Source organism: Lagopus muta, chromosome 4 (assembly GCF_023343835.1).
Source record: "Lagopus muta isolate bLagMut1 chromosome 4, bLagMut1 primary, whole genome shotgun sequence".
NCBI lineage: Eukaryota > Metazoa > Chordata > Aves > Galliformes > Phasianidae > Lagopus > Lagopus muta.
In genome coordinates this window covers 44,275,429-44,300,371 of record NC_064436.1, presented here as the reverse complement: position 1 = coordinate 44,300,371, position 24,943 = coordinate 44,275,429, and the positions used below count along the sequence as shown (strand labels likewise).

General features: G+C 36.4%; 2 protein-coding genes across 3 annotated transcripts in view; one reads left to right on the top strand and one right to left on the bottom strand.

Moving 5' to 3' along the window:
* SGCZ (sarcoglycan zeta) overlaps window positions 1-24,943 on the bottom strand; it is a 339,073-nt gene that overhangs the window by 276,593 nt on the left and 37,537 nt on the right. The window lies entirely within an intron of this gene.
* On the top strand, window positions 3,045-6,826 carry LOC125692153 (endogenous retrovirus group K member 5 Gag polyprotein-like). Its single transcript, XM_048942325.1, has 2 exons — window positions 3,045-4,718; window positions 5,086-6,826. Exon 1 carries the CDS (start codon window positions 3,478-3,480, stop codon window positions 4,510-4,512), a length of 1,035 nt encoding a protein of 344 aa, XP_048798282.1. The 5' UTR covers window positions 3,045-3,477; the 3' UTR covers window positions 4,513-4,718; window positions 5,086-6,826.

Below are 24,943 nucleotides of genomic sequence, written 5' to 3'. Positions count from 1 at the left end.
ATAACATCTATTGCTCTTACTTTGTATACTGATGCTGTGACTGGTACATGTCTTAACTACATCAGCCAGTTCCTTCAGGAACCTGGGAAGTATGTCATCATGCTGTACATTCATTCTCATGAAGTGGACTTGAATGTTGGAAAGGATTTTGGTCTCCCAACCCGTTTAGATATTCAGAAACATAAAAGATGTTCTTTAAGGGGCAAAGAGATATTTAAGACAATTTTGGAATACTTTGAATCTTTTTAACAGCTTCATTCTGTCAATAATAACCAAGATTCAGGTCTACCAAACTGCTAGGGTAGGGGTATTCTTCATTCAAGAAAACACTGAAGAATTTGTATGCTAGATAGATGGAAAAAGCAAGTGGGGTGATTCAGGCAGTTTTCTTCACACTCTGGGAAGGAATTAAGTTATTTATGCTAGCTTTGATGGGCTCAAGACTCATAAGCCTAACTCTCTCAAAGTATTAGAGCATTTGAATATATTTTTGTGAAATCGAATAGATGATGCATTGATTCAAAAAATCAATGAATATAAATATTAACCATGTATGAAGGTCAAAGAGGCTGAAACGTGTTTTGCAGCAGCTGGGAACAAGGTTATTTTACTGTGTGGATGTAACTTAAATCAACTCCACGTATGCATTAAAAAATAATAAGAAATAATAATAACTACATCACTGATACATTGGCCATAGGTAATACGCATAACTTTTGTGCTTTGCATAAAAATAAGAGGGCTTTAAAAAACCCTTATATAGCATAATTAAATTATCATTAAGGGAATGTATGTATATAAAAACATCCATATAAATAAGAAACAGAAAGAAATGTAATGAATGAAAACGGAACAACCATATTGGGGGCATTAGTGAATATTTCATGGAATTTGTTAACTTTGATGGACTGACTAATTAAACAGTAAGGTTCTTGTGATGAGATATAGCAATGGATCTCAAATACAGCTAACACAACTGCACAAAAATACTGTATTAAAAGCAGATGAAAAAAAGATTCAGATGTTAAAAAAAACTAAGTCTGACTACAGAAATCTAGAAGCTATATTTTATATTTGAAAAAATGCAGTCACTTTTTCTGCATGATTGCTTCCTTATTTAATAAACACCACAGAAATCCTAACATTTTATTGAAAAATAAATATTTTTTCACTTTACTGTCAATGAAAATCAGCTGGAAAAAAAAAAAACTGATAAAGTAATTCAGTTGAATGTTCCTTTAAAAGAAAAAAAGCCAAATTCTTCCCAATGAAAAATTCAGGCAGGAAAGATAGTGACTAACAGAATTAAGTTATTTCAACCTTATCCTAATATGTGACCTCCTTCAATCTCAGTCCATCAGCATACAAAAGTTATAACTATATTTTTAATTATTGTGACCCACTTGGAATGAAGTTTTTACAAGCTTTATGAGAAGTGGCTGAAGGAGGATGTCAGCCTCTTTTCCCACATAACTAGCAATAAGACTAAAGGAAATGGCCTCAAGTTGAGCCAGGGGAGATTCTGGTCATATGTTAGAAAATACTTCTCCAAAAGAGTGGTCAGGCAATGGAACAGGCTGCCCGTGGAGGTGGCAGAGTCACTGTCCCTGGAAGTATTCAAAAATTGTTTAGATGTTGTACTGAAGGGACATGTTTTATTGGCAAATATTGGCAACAGGTGGACACTTGGAATGGATAATCTTAGAAGTCTTTTCCAACTTCGGTGATTCTATGCATCTGTACTATTCTGAGAGTATTCAATCAGAAAAATACTGGAGGCAATCAACAGTCTTAAAATCACTCACTAGCCATTTCTGCATCAGTCAAGTGCCCTGATTTTCTAATAATTAAATCACCAATTTATACTAGGAGACATTAACCTGGAGATTTGTTCGATGTCTGATACTATTGAAAGTGATAATCGTTTGTGTTGCATTAGTCTTCAGATGATAATTAACCATATTAAGTAGACATATTGCAATAGTAGAAAATGTATTTTACTCTCTGATTGAAAATCTTTCATTTTTAGGGCTCACTGGACTAGGACTAGCCTCCAGCCTTGAGTTTCTAGCACTTATTGTTCTGAAATACTGACATACAGCTTTAACTACAAGTAAGGACAACTCCACAAATAAGCAATTAAAGGGGAAAAAAATAAACAATTGTAAGAAGAGCAGGCAAGAAAGTTATTAGGTATTTACAAATGATGGTTAAATTAACAACAGAGCAAATCACAAGAGATCAGTTGCCTAGGTAGAATCTTCTCACACCACCACCATTTTTTATTAGCTTTTCTTAGACATGTTTTTCAGTGTATATTCAAGCGCACCAGCCAGAAACCCCCCCAGTCAGTAAACTCAGGAATAAAATCCTTTCTATGACAAACAGTTGTCACTGGGCCTTTTGCTCATACAACACTAAAATCAAGGCTTCAACCATGTCCAGTTTTCTTGAGATTTCTCTTTAACAGAACTGAATTGAATTCAGAGTTCTGTGCTCTTGGAAAGGCATATCATAATCCACAGCAGCCCAAAATTCTGGGAATTAAAGAATTCTATGAACACGCAAAAGCTTGCCATTTTGATAAAGCATTCAAACATTACTCATTCGAGATTCTTTACTTCTTCCATTCAGAGATGTAGATATCAGACCATTCTGAAGTACTGGGGGAAAAAAAAGAAAAACAAAAAACACAATAAATTGGGCAATAAGTATTCCTTTAAAGATAAAATATTTGTCCCTTTAAACTGCTCATGTGAGAAGTGTAAACAATAAATCAAACCAAGGCAATGTTTGAAAAAATCTGGATGCCAAAGTACTCTGTTTCTGAAATTATGGAAGGGTCTACTTGAAACATGTCAAGATTTTTAATTGAAACAGGTACAACATTTAGCAAATTGGTATTTCTTGTTAATAATTATCTTTTTTCAAATTAAAAAAATAGTGTTCTACAAACATGGTTCTGCCTGTTAGTTCCACTGAGGAAGACTGTTAAGCAAAACAGACCTGGCTGGCCTGAAAGGGTCAAACAGGGAACACGCGGCCCCTCCTGAAAGGGAAGGACTGCCATATGAAACTAGCAAGCATAATTAACAGCTTCTTCGTTCCACGACCAAGAGCAAAACATGTTCTGTGGAGAGAACACCTTTTGATCACTGTACTGATCATAATACAAAGAGCTAATTAACCAATGATGTATTGCTGTCAGCCACATGAATGTTATCCGATTTAAGTATTGTATACTCCTGTAGCTAAAAGATATAAAAACCCTGTAACAACAATAAACTTTGCTTCTTGCGCCACCAGAGCCTAAGCCCGTCTGTCCCAGGCGTCTTGAGCTGGTCTCCGTCATTTGGTGCCGAAACCCGGGAATCTCGGACTCCATATGACAAAGGCGTCGCTTCCTCCCACGAGCCGCAGTTGGTAAGTTGAAATAGGGAGGTAAGGACTAGGGAATTGGACAGATTGTTAAATAAAATGGGACAAGCTGCAAGTACAGAACGAGGCATTTTTTCTGCAATGCTGAAATCATTATTAGTTGCCCGAGGAGTAAAAGTAACTCGGAGTCAGATTAGTAGTTTTTTAGATTTTATAGAGGAAGTATGCCCCTGGTTTCCCAGGGATGGAACTATTAATATTGAAACTTGGAATAAAGTAGGTGAAAGACTCCAGGGCTATTATGCTGTGCATGGTCCTGAGAAGGTACCTATTGATACTTTTACACTTTGGACTCTAATAAAAGAATGTCTCAGAGGAGACACGGGAGATGAGAAGTGGCAGCGGACCACTCGCTCAACAGAAAAGTTATATCCTGCCTTGTCGCGATCAAAATCTCTTGATCATATCCCTTTGTCTATGCCATCAGCACCCCCACCCTCCCCTCCCCAATATAAGCAACCTTTGATTTGTAAATTAGCAAACGACTTGCCGCCTTGTAAACCTCCTGGCACTAACATAAAAAAGGATATTTTACCCCCTGATGATTGGGGAGAATTAGAAAAAGAGGCTGCTGAATATCACCATAAGGATTTAGCAGCTGTATTCCCAGCATTACAGGTTGCTAATGCCGCTGTGCAGACACAACAGACAGTCAATCAGGCTCGATCAGATCCCCTTGCTGTTTCACCTGCCTTTCGAGCAGGGCGAATGCCTCCCCCGCCTGGAGTAGATGCTTTGCTTATGCAACAATACCCTATGCAATTAGCATTAAAAGAAGCTAGGAAAGCTGGGGAGACAATTTATGATTTTTCTGGGCACGTTTTTCCCGTGATACAGAGCCAACAAGCAAATGGAAACACAGTAAATGATTATGAGCCTATTCCTTTTAAACAACTGAAAGAGCTTAAAGCTGCTAATATTCTTCCCCCTTCTGACTGGAAAAGCTTGGCAAAGGCTGTGTTAAGTGGAGGTGAATATTTGCTTTGGACTTCCGAATACGCGGAACGGTTCTTCTTGTGCCCCTTTATTACCAGTTCCTCATTTTGGAGTGAACCCCAGAGGATTAATGCCTAATGATTTATGGCAGATGGATATCACGCATGTACCTTCTTTTGGAAAATCTTCTTATGTCCATGTAACAATTGACACTTTCTCTCACTTTGCAGTAGCCCTCAGACTTGTCTGGTGAAAAACTCTCTCATGTATGCAACCATCTTTTGCATTGTTTTAGCGTTATGGGAACACCGAAATCATTAAAAACCGATAACAAGCCAGCTTATGTAAGTAGCTGTTTTGCAACCTTTTGTAGATATTTTAAAATTTACCATAAAACTGGAATTCCATATAATTCAGAAGGCCAAGGTATAGTAGAAAAATTTGATCATTAATTGAAAACTCAACTAAAGAAAATAAAAAGGGGGACATGAGGAATTAAAGATACTCCGTCCTCTATGTTATCACATGCATTATTTGTTTTAAATTTTTTGACATTGGATGATGACAGAAAATTGGCTGCTGATAGACATTGGAGTAATAAAACAAGAGATAAACCAATGGTATATTGGAGAAATCCAATGGACGGCAAAATTTATGGTCCTGATCCTGTACTAATTTGGGGCAGAGGATATGTTTGTGTTTTCCCTACAGACGAAACCTCACCACGGTGGATACTGGAGAGATATGTCCGTCATGCTGAATAACAAAGATGGGAGAACTGCGAAGGAAGATGCAGAGACTGACTCTAACCCAGACGAATCCATTGTGTGAACAAATTATAATGCAGCAAGATTGGGATACCAATGTTTCAACAGGAATTCATTGGGCTCTGAATTTTCTCTATATAGATTTAGCTAAGGGGACAAGAGGTTCTGGAACACCTCCCTTAAATTTTCCTTTATGTCAAAGCACAATCACTCCAAAAACAGAATTTGCACCTTTATGGAGAGCATGTCGAGCTAACGAAACAGTGTGCATTGATTCCACTATCTGTGATTGGAATATGATAGGAAATCAAGGGCGACCAATTAATTTGGTCCATTAATCAATTAATCCAATTAATTGGTCCAATTAATCCATTGACTTGGATTCAAATAAATAATAAATGGGCAATGACTGCAGAGAGTTATACAACTGAGTTTTATATGCGAGCTTGTGTTCCAGAACCTTATGCCTTTTTAAGCGGACCGCTAAATATTGTGAATAGCATAGTGAGTTGTACCGATTGTGTGATCTCTAATTGTCTTAATAGTAGCAGTAGTTCCTTCTTGTTAGTATAGCAACCTGATTATGTCTATCTTCCTGTAAATTTGACACATTATTGGTATGCTGACAAGGGAATGGAAATTCTCCAAGAAGCTTCTTTGCAATTAATAGAGAGATCTAAGCGAATGGTCGGATTAATAATAGCCGGAATAGCTGCGCTCATTGCTGCCATAGCAGTAACTACAGTAGCTTCTATTTCTTTAACAACTAGTATTCAGACAGCAGCTTATGTTAATGAATTATCAATTAATGTATCTAAAGCTTTACAAAATCAAGCTACTTGGGATGAAAAGATTGAACTGCGTCTCAATTCCTTAAAGGATACAGTAGACATCCTGGGAAGACAGTTACAAATTATAGCTACTCGTGAATCTCTCTTATGTCATGCAGAATACCGAGCTATCTGTGTGACTCCTGTTGAATACAATAATACCAAATTCTCTTGGAACAAAATACAAGATCATCTTCAAGGCATATGGAATAATGCGAACACACCATTAGATCTTAGGGAATTGAGACAGCACATTCATGATATGATACAATCGCACCATATAGATCTTTCAGTAGCAGCTCAAACTACTACATTTATAAGCGCTCTAAAATCTGCATTTCCGTCCTTCAAATCATTTAGAAATGGAATTTATGGGCTGATAGTCATTGCCATAATGATAATAATAGGAATTCTTGCTTGTCCATGCTTGATGAAAATGATAACAAATAAACTCCAAAATTTGCATATAAATCTTAAAAAATTGGAAATGGAAAACACAAAAAACAAACCACCACCACCCCTGGTCTAATAAAATAGAAAAGGGTGGAATGAGGAAGACTGTTAAGCAAAACAGACCTGGCTGGCCTGAAAGGGTCAAACAGGGAACACGCGGCCCCTCCTGAAAGGGAAGGACTGCCATGTGAAACTAGCAAGCATAATTAACAGCTTCTTCGTTCCATGACCAAGAGCAGAACATGTTCTGTGGAGAGAACACCTTTTGATCACTGTACTGATCATAATGCAAAGAGCTAATTAACCAATGATGTATTGCTGTCAGCCACATGAATGTTATCCGATTTAAGTATTGTATACTCCTGTAGCTAAAAGATATAAAAACCCTGTAACAACAATAAACTTTGCATCTTGCGCCACCAGAGCCTAAGCCCGTCTGTCCCAGGCGTCTTGAGCTGGTCTCCGTCATTCCACTGAATGTAAAGATTTGAAAAAAGTCATCTGCTCTCTAATTTTGTTTGAAGCACTAAAGAAAAAGATACTGTATTCCTTCCAAATATTTAAATGAATGTAGACATAATGCATTTATTCATTTGGCTACTCAATCAGAATTATTTTTGATTACTCCAACTCTGAACAATAGTTAACACAAAGGCACACAAAGGCCAATTTCAGAAACTGACCAACTAAAGACACTCAATCCAACAATTTTTCAAAAACAATTATCAGGAAACTGAGCCGTTACTGGAGACGAATTCATTATTGTTCCTCTATCTTCACAGTCCTTCACTCTATGGGGGCAGCCTTTGAAAGTAATTGAATAAAACAGAATAAAATTGATATACTGAAAAACTATTAAGAATTGCATATTATTGTCCAAAAGCCATGTGAGTGCGTACACTAATGTAACATCATTATATGTAATTTTTCTATTGATTGCTCTGTAGAAACCAATTGCTCAGTATGACAGTCACATCAATATCGCTATTTGTGGAAAACAACAGTTGCCACAGAATTAGGTGCACCAGTCACAATACAATAGCAAAGATTTGTTATTAGATGTAAACAATCATGCTATTCTTGTTAGAAGAGGAGGAATTATGGGAGGGAGGATGCAAGGTGGAAGGACAGAATCTTGAAGAGTACTTCAAGATAGGAATTCCTATTCCGCTGCACTAAAGACAATAAGGTGTTACAGGAGCTGCAGCAGAGAGCTCAGGAAGAACAATGAAGTCAAAGCCCAGTCCCCCCGATGAACATTTTCTATACAAACATGCAAGCAAAAACAATTCACTTTTTGCTCTGGCCACTGTGTAGGGGGAGCACGTATGCTTCATGCCTTCCAATATGTTGCTACGCACTGATAATACCTGTGCCTGTTATTTTAAATCTTTTTCCATTGCAACTGAAATAATTGAAGTCATTTGAGAAAGTTAATGTACTTATTATTTTCAGCACATAATTTTTGGGAAGTACTGCCTGTTTACTTCTTCCTTGAAACTATCCTTGAATACAAAAGCCAAATAAAGAGCTCAAGTTAAAGACTCAGTGTAGTAGAGCTGAAATGGCTTTTACTACAACCTACAGTTTCAAAAGTGAGTTCATCAAAAATTAAAATCAACTGCATGTGGCCTGCTAAGATTACTTGCTTACTTGTAAGGATCAGTTTTAGTTACTGAGAGCAACATGAATTATGTACCAATTATGTGCAATAGTTTTGAAGTAATAGTGATAAATGTCTCACATGCTATCAAGTTAAATATTACAGTTCATAAGACACAAAAAAACCTCACATTCTAAAAACTCTTTGTAATGTGCATTAAACAAAAGGTAAATACACACTTGGTGTGTCCACATTCACTACTCCTAATAAGAGAAGAAAGTTATCAGGAATAGCCAGCACACGTACATCAAGGAAAAATCATTCTTGACCAACTTGGCTTGCCTTCTATGTCATCATCACCAGCAGGGTAGATGGGGGGCAGGAGAGGGGAGAGCAGTGGATGTTGTGCACCTTGACTTCAGCAAGGCATTTGACACCATCTCCCACAACATCTTTGTTAAGAAACTTAAAGTATGGAATAAATGAGTAGACAGTGATGTGGCTTGAGAACTGGCTAACTGGAAGAGCTCAAAAGGTTGTCAACAGTGTCACAGTTTGGCTGGAAGCTCATAACTAACAGAGTTCCCCAGGGATCAGTTTTGGGTCTGGTCTTATTCAACATCTTCATCAATGACCTGGATGAAAGTACAGAGTCCACCCTCAGTAAGCTTGCTGATGATACAAAGCTAAGAATGGCTGACACTCTAGAAGGCTGTGCTACCAGACTGGAAAATTGGGCAGGGTGTCACTTGATGAGATTTAACAAGAGCAAATAAAGCTTCGCACCTGGGAAGGAATAACTGCATGCGTCAGTACAGGTAAGGGGATGACCAGCTCGAGAGGAGCTCAGTGGAGAAGAGCCTGGATGTTCTAATGGACAACAGGTTGGTCATAAGCCAAAGTGTGCCCTTGTAGCCAAGAAGGCTAATGGTATCCTGAAGTGCATTAAAAAGAGCGTAGCCAGCAAATTAATCCTCCCCGTTTACTCTGCCCTGGTAAGGTCACATTTAAAATGCTATGTCCAGTTTGAAAAAGGCAGATCTCCTAGGAGTCCAGCAGAGGGCCACAAGTTGATCAAGCATCTGGAGCATCTCCTGTATGAGGAAAAATTGAGTATCCTAGGGAAAATATGACTGAAGGCAGGGGGAGGGGAAGGAATCTTGTTTTCAAAATAACCATATTGATCAAGATCTAATGTCAGATTATCTTCTTGATTAAAATGAGTCTTTTGCTTTATAAAAATCACCTGTTGCTCTTGTTGCCACTAAAAATTTAGAAGCTTGGAGGTATAATATTTACTTTGTATGTTATACAGAATTGTACAGCTACTACTAAAACTCTTTGTGCTTATGCATTTGCATACTAATTTTCCTTTTTATAACCTACGGCCTGATTTATAATTCTTACTGTCTTTTCAGTAATAAACCACAATATCTATTTTTTCTACTATTTTTTACTAGCTGTATGTTTTGTCTTGCCACTAGAGACAACTACGTTCCACCAAGCATGGAACATACAGGTATTTTGTTGTTTTGTTTTATCACCTTAAAAAAAAAAAAAAAAAAAAAAGGATAGAGGGAAATGAACCTGTTAAATCGTAGATACAACTAGGACTAAACAAGGTAACAATAAGCAAGTTCTCAAGTGACCATGTGTGTAAATAATCCTAACAGAAATTTAAAACATAGCTTTTGCTAGGGGAATGCACATTGCTTTCATTTTCTATTCTCTTTCATCCTAGTAGCTTCTGCTTTGAAAATCCATGTTTCCAGGCAATAACAAGGGCATAAAGTTATTTTCTGCAAATCATGCAGTTCTAGCAGTCTTTGTTTCTCTCTAGTATCTCTCCTGAAAAAGTTGCATAAGCATTTTCTGATTACACATCAAAGTGTTAAGTAGTTCTAACACATGCAAAAGCCACAATGCTGTGTACCAAGGTGCTAGGTCATCTTTAGCTCCCTGACACAGATCCCACTAACACTTTTAGGGACTTCTCACTACTCTTAAGTACTAAGCAAAAACAAGGGGAACAAAAATGCAAATCTGCTTGTACATGGGAAGTAAAGAGGGAGAATTTTATCTTTTATATAAGGCTCAGAGCAAGTGCACATCTCTGCTGTGTTCATTACAGTTCTTCCAACTGCTGACATGGAAAGCTGCACCTGCCTCCTTGTCCTGTCCTTCTCTTCCTCCCAGCAGACTATTGTCAGCCCTCCTGAGCCTCAGTGTCCAAAAGCAGTGGAACCTTGCAGAGTAAAAGGAACTGTAATCTTTTTGAGATTTATCCTTCCTTCTGTTGCTTCCATTTCTCCTGTTCTTGCAAAGACAGTTTTCTAATTCATTGATACCCATGGGATAAGTCTGGGACACGTTCCAGTTTAAGGAAAGTGGAAGGCTCTGGGTGGCCTGGTACCAAGACAGATCCTTCAGAGGCAGCATTAGAGCTGCTTGCAAGTGAATTGTGGAAGGCCAGAAGCAGCAGCTTTAGTTGTACTCCTAGAGCCAACTTGCAGATTTCAGCACAGAACAAGCAATGAGATTTCACCTTTCACCCTTTTGCTCCAAGAGAACAGGTACAGAGAGATTCTCTTGGTGATCTGATATAGAATGTTTTAAGTATAATCAGTGCAGTACCACTGATTATACACAAACCATCCTCCTTTCCCACTACATCAGACAAAAAGTAGTATTTTTAACTATTAAACCTATTATCTTGAGACTTGGATATTAAAAAAAAGCAACGATACTGAAATCTTGAGTTAAATATTAGAAATTAACCTTCTTAGCACTTCCCCTTATCTCCTAAGTATCCTTGTGTTAATTCAGAATGAGATCAAATCTGTATTTTTGCAGGGTACTAGGCTTTACGTAATTCACTTGAAGAAACACTCTAGCCTTTCTAATTTCATAATGAAATAGAATGGCATAATCTTGTAAGATAACAAAATTTCTCTATCCTATAATAGCATCCTCAATTCCTTGTTCAGATATGAATCTAATCACTTCTTCTCTATGCAGTGAGAATCCCCAGCTCAAACACTCCCAGTAGAACTCTCCCCATATTTCAGTCTGCCTGCTTATTGGATGGCGAGTCTCAGGGTACTGCATTAAGGAGGGGTCAGTTCAACAGTTTGCATCCTACAACAATAACAGTTCCACCCTAAGACTCAGATTTGCAGAAAAATTAGGTGAAAAGATTCTTATACATTTATTGAATTACACAACCCTCAGAAGTGAATTTGCTTTCTTGAGGAAAAAAGCAAAAGTGACTGCTCCAAATCTACAGTAGTTTCATTCAAATTTGACTGAGTTCAATGTACTCATTTCTTTTTGCCCTTTAAACACTTATCTGTAACTCTACACATTGCTCAGATATAGTGCTATTTTTCCCCCACTTGTAAACACACCTTGGAGAAATCCTCATAACTGAGCTCAGATGACAATATGCTGAAGCACTTGACAGTCATATCTCTTTGATAACTGGTAAGTTTTGCACTATTACCAAATACTTGAAATCTTACTATGTTATGAGTTCTGACCACCATAAATTTAGCCATCAAAAATACATTTGTATAATTTCTGTATCAGCAAAAAACCTTCAACTTTGTATCTCTCTGAGGTGCAGCTGGCCCATAGTAGGAACTACAGTCAAGAGCGAGCCACTGAGTCTGTGTTCTTCCAGCATGGTTATAAGTTTTACATTATGCCAAAAATCATGATGTTGGAAAAGATTTTAAGAGTAAATTAAGTTAATGAGAACAGCAAGGCCAGTATAAATCACCTACAAACAAAGGTGTGATGATCCCAGGAGAAAATGAGTGATTTTTACCTGCTAAGCACAAGATTTTCACATGAATGCTATGCGAGTATTTCATAGCAATGTTTTCTGTTTATTGGTTGACATCTGTACACGGACTGCTGAATCATGACCTGAACCTTTGATAGATCACCTGAGGCAAGCAATGACTCAACCACGGGAACACAATCAAAGGTAATTAAGTCACCTGTGCTACTGGAAGGGGTGGAGCCTGGCTCCATCTCTCCTAAATCCCATTTAAGTGCTGACTACCACTGAGGAAGGATCTCTTTTGGAGATTCCTCCTCGAGGAGTTTATTGCAAGCCTACAACATCAGTAAGCATTTTTCATTTATTATCTTTCCACCGCAATAATCCTACTTAGCCTAACCTCTGAATGCCAATTGATTTTACACCTGTGTACACTTATTGATTGTACAACATCTTTTTATATTGTATTTTGTATGTCATAAGATGAGAAGCTATAATAAATTGGAACTATAATTAATGTTGTGAAAGAAGATTTCAAAGTGGAATGCATAGAAAATATATATCAAGTATCTTTTTTTTACTATCATTGCTTTCCGTACTCTTTGCTTGTTCTTTCCTACTAACGTCTGTTTTCACTCTATTCCTTCTTTCCTTTGATTTTTGTGCTTTTCTCTAATTCTCTTTTCTTCCTCAGTCTTTTAAGGTATTTCTTGCTGGCCCCACCTGATGTGACATCTTTAGTTACCCTGTTCCTCTTCCTTATTCAGCCATAATTTGGGCTCAGCAAGAAAACAAAACTATCTCACACAGAGTAAGACCTGAAGGCAAAAGAACATGTTTTTTCTCCTCAGTCTTTTCAAGTGAATTCATAACTTTATCAAGAAGATATTTTTTGAAATTCACTACTTTAATAGAAAAGATGCATCTTTTTGCCACTTAGCAGTAACATGCTTCAAAACCACCAGTGAGGCAGTGGGATTCTAGTGTCCATATCTGATAGAGTGCAGTTTAAACTGTAATTCACAGGAAGATATGTACTAGGTTTGAACAGACATACTATTAGCAGAACATCTGTGATGTCCTAAATATTGAGATTAGTCTTTTGGGTGCACATATTCACTGTTTGCTACATATGCAAATTCTAAAGAACATATACATGAATTCAAGAGCTATTACATTCACTGGTCACCACTTGCAACTATTGCAGTTTTACTGTTGGATTGAATCAGTGATATAAACATGGGAAACACCTAACCCCTGAGAAGCTTGAACAATTCTTGGCTGAAAGCCTGTTCATTGGCACTCATCTGAGACATAACCTGCTCTACGAGCCTTTGGGCTTAATGGTTACCATGAGCACAGTGGTAAGAGAAACATATGCTGGACAATCAGGAAAAACCATTTCCAAGTGTTGTTCCTGTTAGGCATTCAAGCTGACTTGGGGAGGGGGGTTACCTCAGGGGAGAGGACCACCACGCAGCCAGTGCACATATGCAGTCAGTGCCCACCATGTGACAACTGCATGATCAACTGCTGCTTACCCAAAAGGAGTAGGCATGCACTACAGACAAAACGTAAGTACCAATGATGACTACTGTTCCCCTGACAACTAAAGCAAACCCTTGCAAACCAAACAGAAGTGCCCCTCACAACCAGCTGCTGCCCCAGCAACCAAAATGACATTATGAAGAGGATAAAAACCCAAGGAGTTCTGAGGTAGAATGAGTACCCCTCCACAAAACTGTTACTGTGTGGCTCAACAAGACATCTCTGACTGATATGCTGCAGCCCTACAGACCAACAAAATATTGCTGGATCCTTAGTGGTGACTATCCCTGCTTTATAAATCATTTGCTAGGATTTCTCTCTTTACTACCCTCACCTTCCCTGCATTCCCTAGCTGTTTAGAACTTGTAATTAGTCAATGGACAGCATTTGGCCTCTTTTGCTGTCTTACTCTTTCTTCAGGTATACATATATGTCAAACCATTTCCACCAATAATTGGAGCAAGACAATGCTGATTTTATTCACTACACAGTTAAACGGAAACATTTTCCTCCAGCAAAACCTTTCATAGACCTCAAAGAGTAGGTACAGAAGGTAACAAATGCAGAAGTATACCATTCCCATTAGCATAATATTGAAGGAAGTGGATGAGCAGACCATTTATCCACTTTCATACTTTGAACAGAGGCTTTCACCTTGTTAACTGAATAATATCTCTGATGAGACTGCCTACTAGCAATTTTTTCTTTTTAATTACTGCAGTGCTTTTACTGCCCACAAGTTCTCAAAAAAAAATTAAAGAATCCCTTCTACATAACATTAACAGTCTTCAAATAGTATCAAATACAACACAGAATAAAGCAGATGGATGAAAAAAGCTGCTAGACAGGAAACAAAGTCAGAAGTACAATGTCTTTACCATTTCCTAATTTAGTAATTTGTAGCAGTCTGTAAGCCAGCCACCACAATTCAGTTCTCAAAACATATGTAGACTAATAACAATTTCTCAGTATTTTTAGAGTATCCATTATATTGTACTTGGTGTAAACATGTACTTAGAGAAACGGATCACGTATGTTTTATACAAAATGAAATTCTCATACCCCATAAACACTGGAAAGAATCACACAAAAATATAAGTGCAGTTTATCATTATCACGAGATAACTCCCTTTTTTAATGTGTTCTTAATTGTGGTATTTCATTGTACTTACTATAAGGTGTAAGTGAAAGCGATGAAATAAGTATTTTACTTTTACAGTTTCCTTTTGAAATTAAGGAATAACGAATCATTTCAAAGATTAGCATAGAAAACATTCACAGTTCTCTTTGTGAAAATAAGCTATTTGAAACCTTAAGAAGTTTGTAAAATAATCAACCTCAATTCTTCATCTATAGATGCTTCTGAGCTAATAAAGCAACTCCAACAGATTGTCTAGATGAAATTAAATAGAAGATTATATATAATTATATATATTTAAATGAATTATGCAAAAAGAGAAAAATAAACACTTGAAATAGACCTGCTTGGAGCTTCTTTGTTACAGTACCTGTTGCAAAGAGAATGAAATTATAAGGTAGAGTTTTAACACATAAAATGTCTTTTAGGAATGGCTTGCAAATTGCTGGCTGTCACATATAATAAATACATACATTCATGTCATATTTTCCAGATAATTGATAGAATTCTCAAGAAAGAGATGATCATTGTAGCAAAAGCACAAAATCCTATGTAATATTACTTCCTTTAAAAATAAATAGATTGACATTGCATTTTTTGTGACCACATACTAGCCCACCTTCCTCATAAAATTATGCATGTTGCTGTTTCCAGACATTGCTGAACCATAATCTAATGTATTTTATTACAAATTTAATGAAATAACTTGAGTTGCAAAGTATACACTGTATTTCAGCACTCAGATATACAAGTGTGCAGACACATACATGTTTTACTTCTATCATTAAAGAAATCCAGTCATCTCTTTCCCTGTGCTAGTTAGCTTCACTACTTGAGAATGAAGCCCCACACTACTGTGGTCAGTTAAATGGCAGACTTGAATCTCAACACAATCAAGATATTGAAAATAAGTAACAAAGATGCTAAGAAGCTAAGAATATATATATTATTATTATATATATTATATACATATTTTTTAAATTGTCTAAGATGTAGTATGAAGAAAATCACAGACTTTCTTGAAGTCATTGCATGATTGATCTTAGGTGCTCTCACCTATAGAAAATCAGCCTATAATATTTGTGGTGCCTTCGCTTTAAGAAAAAAAAAGTCTGTCACCATCTACATTTGCGTTAACATTGGCTACTAACACAGAGGGAAGTTGCGCGTATCGCTGTCTTCTTTTCTCTTTGATAAATACACCTCTGAGAAAGAAAGACAGTAGAAGCACTATCAAGTACTTCTTGAGGCAGTAAATAAATTGGTAGGTGCAATTTGATCAGCCTCGGGTGTCGGTTAAAACATGCATGTCATCTTCCATAAGTTTTAAAGCAACGCTGGGATTTTTGAAATACCTGTACACTGTAATAATATTTTCTTAGGCAGTCATTATGCTTTCTGTGATTCTACCATTTTCACATCATCTGGGTAATCCAATGCTGCCCCTCCTCAGCCCTTCTCACAGCTGGGCTATAACCAGTAGCCATCTCAATAACATTTATTTCACCTCTCTTTGGTCAGAATTTCTAGCAACAGTCACTCAGAAAGCAAGAAACAGATTGATAAACGTTGTGCAACAGCACAGAGCAGTACACCCAAATAAGTTAAAATTATGCCTCTAAGAATAAAACAGAGTTAAACAGGAAAGCAAAAAAACCATAGCTTACACTACTGAAGTCTTGCTCCTGACATCAGCTACAACAGTATTTGTCCCATAAAAAAACAGATTAGCAACTTCAACTTCCAGGGAGGGCCTATTCTGCAAGAAAGCAGTAGCAATGTGTTCACAAAGCCACACATAAACAGTAATTAGACACTTCTCTAAAAAATAAAAACTTCACTTTTCCAGTACACACATTGGATAGAAGCTTTTCCAGTTCCTGCAGCTTATAAATAGACTGAAATTATTTTTTGTTCCCTCTATGCATCAGGAAAAAGACAACATGAAACTTGCGTATTTGACTTTTAGCAACAATAGTGGAATTAGAATAAGCTGACAATTTACAGTTGTTTCAGTGCTGTCAGGCTGATCACTCCAAAGCCAAGGAACATGTTTCTCTGCACACTTATTACGCTAATTACTGCATTAAAGTGCTACAATACCTTCTTGCTTAATTTGTTTTCTTGTATTCAGGTAGCAGTTGTTAGTTTTGGTAGTGTACTGGATCTTGAGTTCAATCTGAGTATTATTCATTTGTCAAAGACTTTCCTCAGTTGACAGAGCTGTGAAAAATGCAATTATACAAAGCTGGTGGAATTTATTTTTTTAAGAAGCAGAAACTGTCATATTTATTCATCCTGCATGTAGAAGCCTGCACATAAATATGTCAAAATATGAAGACATTACAGACAGACATTGGCAGAAATATTTTCAGGTCTTTAGCTTGTTCAGATAATGCCTGAATTACCAATATAGTTTAGAAAGCATGAAGAATGAACGTATTCAAGCAGACTAAATTAACAGCTCGTTTCAAAAAGGATCATAATGAAGTTTTCCTCTTTATCTGACTGATGTTACCTTAAAACAGCAAGGCGGCCATTCATCTTAAGCAGTAACTGTGGGAAATAAAGCCTGTTACCTTTATGGTTCCTATCTTTCTTCAGCAAAAATAATGCAAACACATACACTGAGGACTAGAAAACAGGGGGGGAGCCACATAAAAAGCTACTGAAGTTGATAAAAGCTTTAAAGCCTCTGTATTTTTTCATCTTTTCTACTCCTACCAGCTACAGTACAAAGAAATGGGCATGACCTCCACAAAACCAGTGACCTCATAACTGCTAAAGCACTTTGAAAAGACACCACCTCTCTCTCATAATGGAAGGGCCAACCAGAAAGATGAACTACACTTCTTTTCTACTCACAGGACACAGAAAAGGACTTCTTTCCAGTCACCAGAGCAAACTGAACTTCTTGCCTCTGGAATTAGAAATATGGACATGGAAATAGGAACTGGTGGTCTCAGACTGTTCTAAGTGGAATCAGATTACACAACTTCTTTTTCTGTCAAGTGGATCTCTAATTCACTTTGCGAGTATATTCTAGGTAATTAAAAGCAAAAAAAAAAAAAAAAAAAAAAAAAAAAAGAGAAGTCTCTTATAATTTAGGACAATGGAAGATGCTGTAAGGATGGAATTCAATCAATATACATACAACTTTTTAGCCTATGTTAAAATATGTTTACTCCATATATATGTGCAAGATGGAATATGCAATATATAAATGCATTTTGTCCACAAATAAAGCCACTAAATTTCTGAAAGAAAACTGAAAACAAGCCTTTATGATTTTAGAGTAGGTTAGATTCGCAGCTTAAGGGTTGCTTGAGAAATCAAGAACCAAGTTTCGCTTTATTTCCCTCCAGAGAGAAACAGATAATTTATGATTAATTCTGTATTTTGCTTTCATTTTCATTGAAACAAATACTAATAAAACAAAAGGTGTTTAAATTAGGATTCCAGAAAGCTTAACTTGGAAACATGGAAATGAAGATTTTTGCATGTCTGTGAGGTAACATGCTGGTTAATATCCATCACTAATATCAGTTAGAGAGAAAAGCAGATACACTTAGCATGTGGTTAATAGGAAGTCTTTAATAGCTGTCGTAGAGAGGTCCCTGGAGAACAGAAGAGTCAATGTTCTCCTCTTCTGATGCAGAAAAGTTTCAACGGTTGCAAAATTAATATACTATAACAGGTGAGGATCCTCTAAAAATGAAGTTGCTTTGTTTCTTTTTCATATAGTGTGCTTAATGTCTAATGTGGAGCCATGCTGTTCAGATCCATGCTCAGAACTGTTCCTAAAGTGCCAGAGTCCCTGCATAGGGATATAGTGGCAAATCCCTACTGACTTCAGCAGGACAGGAAAGCCTCCCATCTCCAGCATTGTAACACACACCAAATATACTACTTGCCATTTCCACCCTCTTCCTGCTCTCCAGTAATATCACTCCCCAGCCACCAGCTGAAGTGTGGTTCTAATAGAGGGCATTCAACCTTAATATATTAATGACCAACAGCCATAGCGCTTGGCAGCTGCTCTCCCCCCTTAGCAAGGAAAGTAATAACTCAGTCACTGAGTGGCATTATCTCTATTCCCGATTAGAAGCTCTCTCAAATGCCGATGTTTACTGAGCAATTAGATTAAAAACCAGATATGTTTTGACACACTACTTAAAGCCTACAGTAAAGAGTGAACTCACATGCTGAAGCAACTTACAGGACAGAGATAAAGCCTAAGAAACTTTGAACTTGTTTTTTTAGAGGCATTTGATGTTTGGAGCAGCGTCAGAACACAAATGATTAAACTTCCACTGAGCAGAAAAATCTGAAGATATTTGGACAATCATTAATTGTTTTTTTAATATTGACATATGCTAAGACAAACTTTGATAAATAGTAAGGTTGCAAAACCAGCCACTCAAAATGTAAAAGGTGCCATAAATCAATGTTATCAGTACAAATCCAGCCTTGTTTGCTATTTAAAAAGTGAAAACACAGCATTCTATGGCAGTTTTGAGAAGTGAGCAAAGTTCAGTTCCAGAATTAAAACTTTAAAATCAATTTCAGAAATTTCTGTTGTGCAAGTACAGGGAGGATTCTCTAGCAACTGCAAGCTGTCTCTGTGAGCTAGCAGAGGACGTGAAGTGAACACCATTTGTACTAAGGTTTCAAAGATTAATGGCAAACAGCGAGAAAGTTCTACCTTTCAAGTTCTGCAAAGTAGTCAGGATCAGTGTCCCCAGACCTCGCAACTCATACTTTTGTTCTTCCACCTAATACATTCTCTCAGCCTGCCTTATGTCAGTCTTGTTTTTAACAGGCTCTATTCAAGACCTCCTCACAACTCTCTTACTATGCTTGAACATCTTTAACCAAGACTTCCAGGACTTCTCCCTACAACTTCACCTTTGTCTCCACAGCCCCACCTACATAACCTCTGTTCTATCGTATTTTCCCTTCTGGTTTTCATCCCAGTTCTCTCATCAGCATCTTCCTCCTAATTAGTATCATCAGGCTTCTCTGTCTCAGATCTCTGAAATCATGTCTGAAAAAAAAAAAAAAAAAAAAAAAAAAAGTAGAAGAGCTCTAGGTTGATGTAGACCTGAAATCCACATTAAGTACATTTTATAACTACATTTCACTTTTGTCACAAGCATAGCTCGAAATAAAGTCATAATTCCTAATGTTAAACCTGTAATATCAAGTACACTTGCATGTTTTATAATATGAAGTAGTCATTTCCCATTATGTGCTTTTGATCAACTAGGAAGTATGCCACTAAAAAATTAAGGTGAAACAAGTAATATCCTTATGCATCTTTTTGACACACATATTATTCCTCCTTTGATTTGTTTCCTTCGTTAAAACCAGAAAGGGATTTTTCCTACACCCAGAGTTGAGAATGACTTGGGAAAAAGCAGTGGCTTTAGCTCACTTATTTAAATACTGGTAACAACAGGTCTGAAGTGACAAATGATTTCTGGAAAAAAAAAAAAAAAAAAAAAAAGAAAAATATTTTGAAGTTTTCATTTCAAGTAGAGAAAATGTCATTTAATTTCCTGTTAGAATGTTTACATGCTTAAAAAAGTAGGTCAGTATTAACTTGTAATTCTAGTTCAATTTTATTCTCAAAATCTGTCACTTGTGAAGTGTCTCCTTTTGAGCCTGCCAGACATTTCCCAATCCACCCTTACTGGAAAATCCATTTTTTCCCCCTCATTCTTCATTTAAGCTTAATCATTTTTCCCCCCCTGCCAACTCTTATCTTCTTACTCAGTCCAGTAATCATCCACACCTCCACAGCAGTTCCTCTTTCATTTCCTATTTAAGCCATCCCACCAAATTACATGAAGACAAGGAAATCAGGAACAATACACAATATGGAGATGTTCCTGTTGTCATCTGTTACATTTAAGAAAATTTATACTAAAAGTAGAAAATTTGCCTCTGTACACTGTCAAGGAATTTAACATGCAAAATTTCAAGAAATTTGGGCTAGAATTTTCATATCAGATGTATGTGGGTATAATGTCAAGCTTGACATGCCTAGTACACTTGTAGGTTTTACTTCATGTATTCTAAATAGCAATATTGATTGTTCAAAAGGTTCTGATTTATAAGCCTAGGCAAGTGAATTAAGACTGAAGATATACATTTAAATTAGCAAATATACATTTTTCTCTTGAAAAAAATCATCTCTTGATGCATATGGATGAACACATACATCACTATGACAGGCGTATCAGGCATATAACAGATTAAAATAAATTCAGCTTTGCTTGCCCAGAAACGTCAGTTTATCAGTGATATCCAAGAGACCTAAAGAAACTAGGGAAAAAAAAGATAGTCTTACATGAATGGACTATGATGAATGTTGGTTATGAAATTAGCGAGATTTTAATCAACTCTCAGCAAATGAACTAAAAGAGTTAAATTCTAAAATTATTGAGGCATATTACAATTAGGTAAGGCACAAAAACGATATTTCAAATTTATGACAGATGCGGCACATATTTATAGGAACATTCTTTTGGGATCCTCTTCTCCAGTGCTGTTTCTTCAACAAGAATGAGTATAAGAACAAGTAATTATTTTTCACTGCTTTGTTCTGCAGTGATAAGCCACACTGCTGGTTACTTGTTGCACTAATTGTTCCAGATTTGAGAAGTACAAGATTCTGGCTCCTAACCCTGTCAAAGCTGCCTTCACTTCACCCTTATTTGCCATAGAAGTTCACACACAAAAAAAGTTTCATTACTATTTTAAAAGGCCATATTCCAAAAGCAGTTGTTATTTTAATTGCTTGTTGACAGATTTTCCCCCTGAAACATTTACATTTCCTCATGTCATTGTTTATACATTAGCTAAGATATGTTTGACACAAACAGGTTAAAAATACCAAACATTTGTGCCTATCTATTGTATGCAGAAAATGAGGCATGTGCTACTAAAACCAAGATGCCTTACTGACAGTGAGATTTTTCAGCTTTGACACTAATATAACCCATTATGTTATTTCCATTGTTATTCCAAGGAATAAGAATAGAGAAGCTGGCAATAGGAAATACACAATAAAGCTTAAGCCATATCAAAATATACTGACATATATATTGATTGATACAAACATTACTGTAAACACACTAAAAGCATTTATTGCCTGGCAAATTTTACTCAACTGCTGCAGAAATGGTCTGCTTGCTAATATGAGATATCAACAGATCTAGCAGATCAAAGGGGACAAAACAGTCAAAGAAAGTTCAAAGATCTCCAAAAGCCAAGGTCCTGCCTCAAAATGATTTAATAAGCATTGCTACCTCTCTCGGACAATACAAAATGCAGTTTAAGTACTGACTGGGATGCTACCTTTGTACCAGTTCAGTGGACTTCTGGGACCCATGACAAGGGGACACATTAGAAAATATCCTAAAGGCAAAGTGTGTTCATACATACAAAAAGCATCTCAAGATAAGAAATAACTAGGGAAAACACAAAGTTGCCCCATCAACTGCAACACAAACATATAAATCAAGAGCATTCTTAAAAGGAAGTTTATTTCTTAAGCCTTAGAAAAAAAAGGCAAAACAAAATAGATAAATGACAGTCAGAGATGGGAAAGAAGGGTAACATGGTAGCCTTCTAGGGTTTTGTTGGGGGGAAATGGCATCAGATCATCCCTAGGAGCACTGGATACATCCTTTTGTTTAGCATACAAGCTGAAAATTTCCTGAAGATTCTTAGAAGTATTAGGACAAAAATGTACTATGCTATCAAGTGTGATTTGAAATTGCTGTACTACATGACTCTTTTCAGTGACTATATTTTCACCTTGATAATCAAAGACTTAATAGCAACTTGCACAACTTACAGTAAAATATGGTTGCAACAAAGAGAAAGCCCAGATGAAGCTAGCTAATCAAAATTGTGTGTTTTGGTTTTTTTTTTTAAAGCCTTTATAAATCCTATCAAGTGGTGCATAACATATACATAAACATGTATGAACGCACATACATACACACAAATCTTAAATTAGATCTGAAAGACCACAGTATTGGGGTAAGTTCACTCCTGAACTCCAGATATCAGTATAAAGCAACAGACTGAGGAAAGGCCCTTCTTATCCGGTAGATAGACCAGCTGCTCTTTGGCAAGAAGCAGACAGCAGAAAGGCAATATATTGCTCTGAATATTCTGCTGGATTACAAACAGAAACACAGAGTACCAAAACACAGACATTATCTGTTCAGGCTGAAATCTGTTACTTGTTATTAATGGAGAAAAATAAAAGGGGAGAACCACTCCATTTTCACAAATTGCTTCCAAAGCTTGTCTACTCTATCAAGTTCTCAGCAGCTATCCAAAAGGAAGTTTCACTCCTTAGCACTGTTCTTAGGACAGGTAGGATTAATCACTTGGAGTTTTTGGGGGGAAAAAAAAAAAAAAAATCTGATCACAGAAAAAGACTAAGTAGGATTAAGAGACATTTGAAATAAGACAATTTCTCCAAAGGAATTTTTTTAGCCTTATTTCCCTTTAAGATAAAAAAAAAAAAGTCAAACCACTACAGTTTCAGATTGAAGGTATGGGGATATTCTGGCATACTTAAATTGTCTGCAAAGATTATCTGGTATTATTTCCTTCAATATTTTTAGACTATTTAACTATATACAGTCCTGTGAAAATGTGAGAGCTCAGTTTTCAGTTCCAAAGGCTGGATTTTGACAAATATATGTAGGACAAAGTATTTTATTAATACATTAATATAATGCAGTAGTATAATAGTGGTTATCTACTCATCTATCATTCAGTTACAAACTGGAAGCTGCACAGTACTCGTTTTAAGAACTCTTGGAGGGACCATCTCCCACTTCAAAAGTTTGCAGTTGTAGATTGCATATGTTATTTCAGTTATGATTGGTTAATTTGCAGGTAGTTTTATCAGCAATAATAAAATGCTGTCATATTCAATCACAGAGTAGATTCCTATATTCTTCTGGGCTCTCTGATTTTATTCTTACTCAGAGGTATTTGAGTACTTCAATAAATATTGACTTCAACAAGCATTGTCTGTAATACGCATGTGGAAGTCATACAATTTTTGCTTCAACATCTGAAAATGCAACAGTTTCAAAATATTATATAGCCACCAGTCAGGGAATATAATCAAGACAGTTTTACATTATTTATTCCCCTTTTGTTTTGTAGCTGTGGTCTCAGTTAAAAAAATGCAAGCTTCATTTCTAAAATGGATACATTTTTATTTAATTCCTCAGACAAATGCAAAGCTAAGAAAAGTCATCTTCAGAATAAATACACTTATTTGTTTCCAAGAATAGCAAACTTCAGTTCAAGGATAGTTTCTTTCTGGACCTGTTCTGAACACACTGTGGGAAAAGGCAAGCTTCGAGGCCCCTTGCAGCCTCAAATATTCTATACTGCTATGGTCCATTCTGTTTTCACTAGTTCTACAGAAGTTTCTCAAAACCACTTTAAGAGTAGAAAGAAAATAATTTGAGGAGTGAGCAGAGAAGCAAAATAGGAGTGCACAAAAATAATTACTTCATTATTATCAGAACCAACAGACAAGAAGCATTAACGCCAAAGAAAGTAAATTAGGCTGATTACTCAGCAGTAATTTACTATTATATACTTGGTAGAATTAGAAATAAAACCAGATTGTAAAGCAAAGAACAAAATTTGTATAAGTGGAGCAGGAAACACTGGAAATAAAACATGGGGAAGGACAGACATACACAGTAATTAAGGTTCAAAATAAAATCACAACATGTTCTAGGTTTGAGAGACAAGTACAGGGAACAAAGCTAGTGGAAAGTATGAGGTCAAACTAATTAGACAACCACCACTGTGCTACAACAGTGAACTGACAGAAAAAGGAAAATACAGTCAATGCCTGGGGTGCACATGTGATGGAAGAACAAATTTATTTGAGGTGGCAATGAATAGTGAGATTCCAAAAAAGATTAAACCAAGACCACCTCCTTAGGCACATCAGTTTAGTTGCTAAAGAAGTTGATCAAATCCATCAAATCAATATGCCAAAGTGGTACTAAAGAAAGCAGAAACAAACAACAAAAAAAAATCCTTGGGTGTCAAGAGGATAATATTTACATTAGTAAAGAGAACATCATCTTAATAGAATGACATTTTTAAAACCATAACATAAATATTCCATTCTATAGCCCAGCAATTTGATGTTTTCTTTTGCACATGGTGGCAGAGTTTTTGAATGCTTTATAGATAATTTCTCAACAGACTATAAGAATACTTGTAGTTTTCCTATCCCTTCCAGCAAAATCTAGTAAAATTAAAAACCTGTTAGTTCAGATGAGGATCAGAAGTAGTTTTAGGGAATTAGGCAAGTCATTAGTCCAAATGTGAGAAATTATATATTTGAGCACTTGACAATCATATAGGCAATAGTAT

Coding starts and splice junctions, on each gene's coding strand:
- LOC125692153 (XM_048942325.1), top strand. CDS start 3,478: ATGGGACAAGCTGCAAGTACAGAACGAGGCATTTTTTCTGCAATGCTG.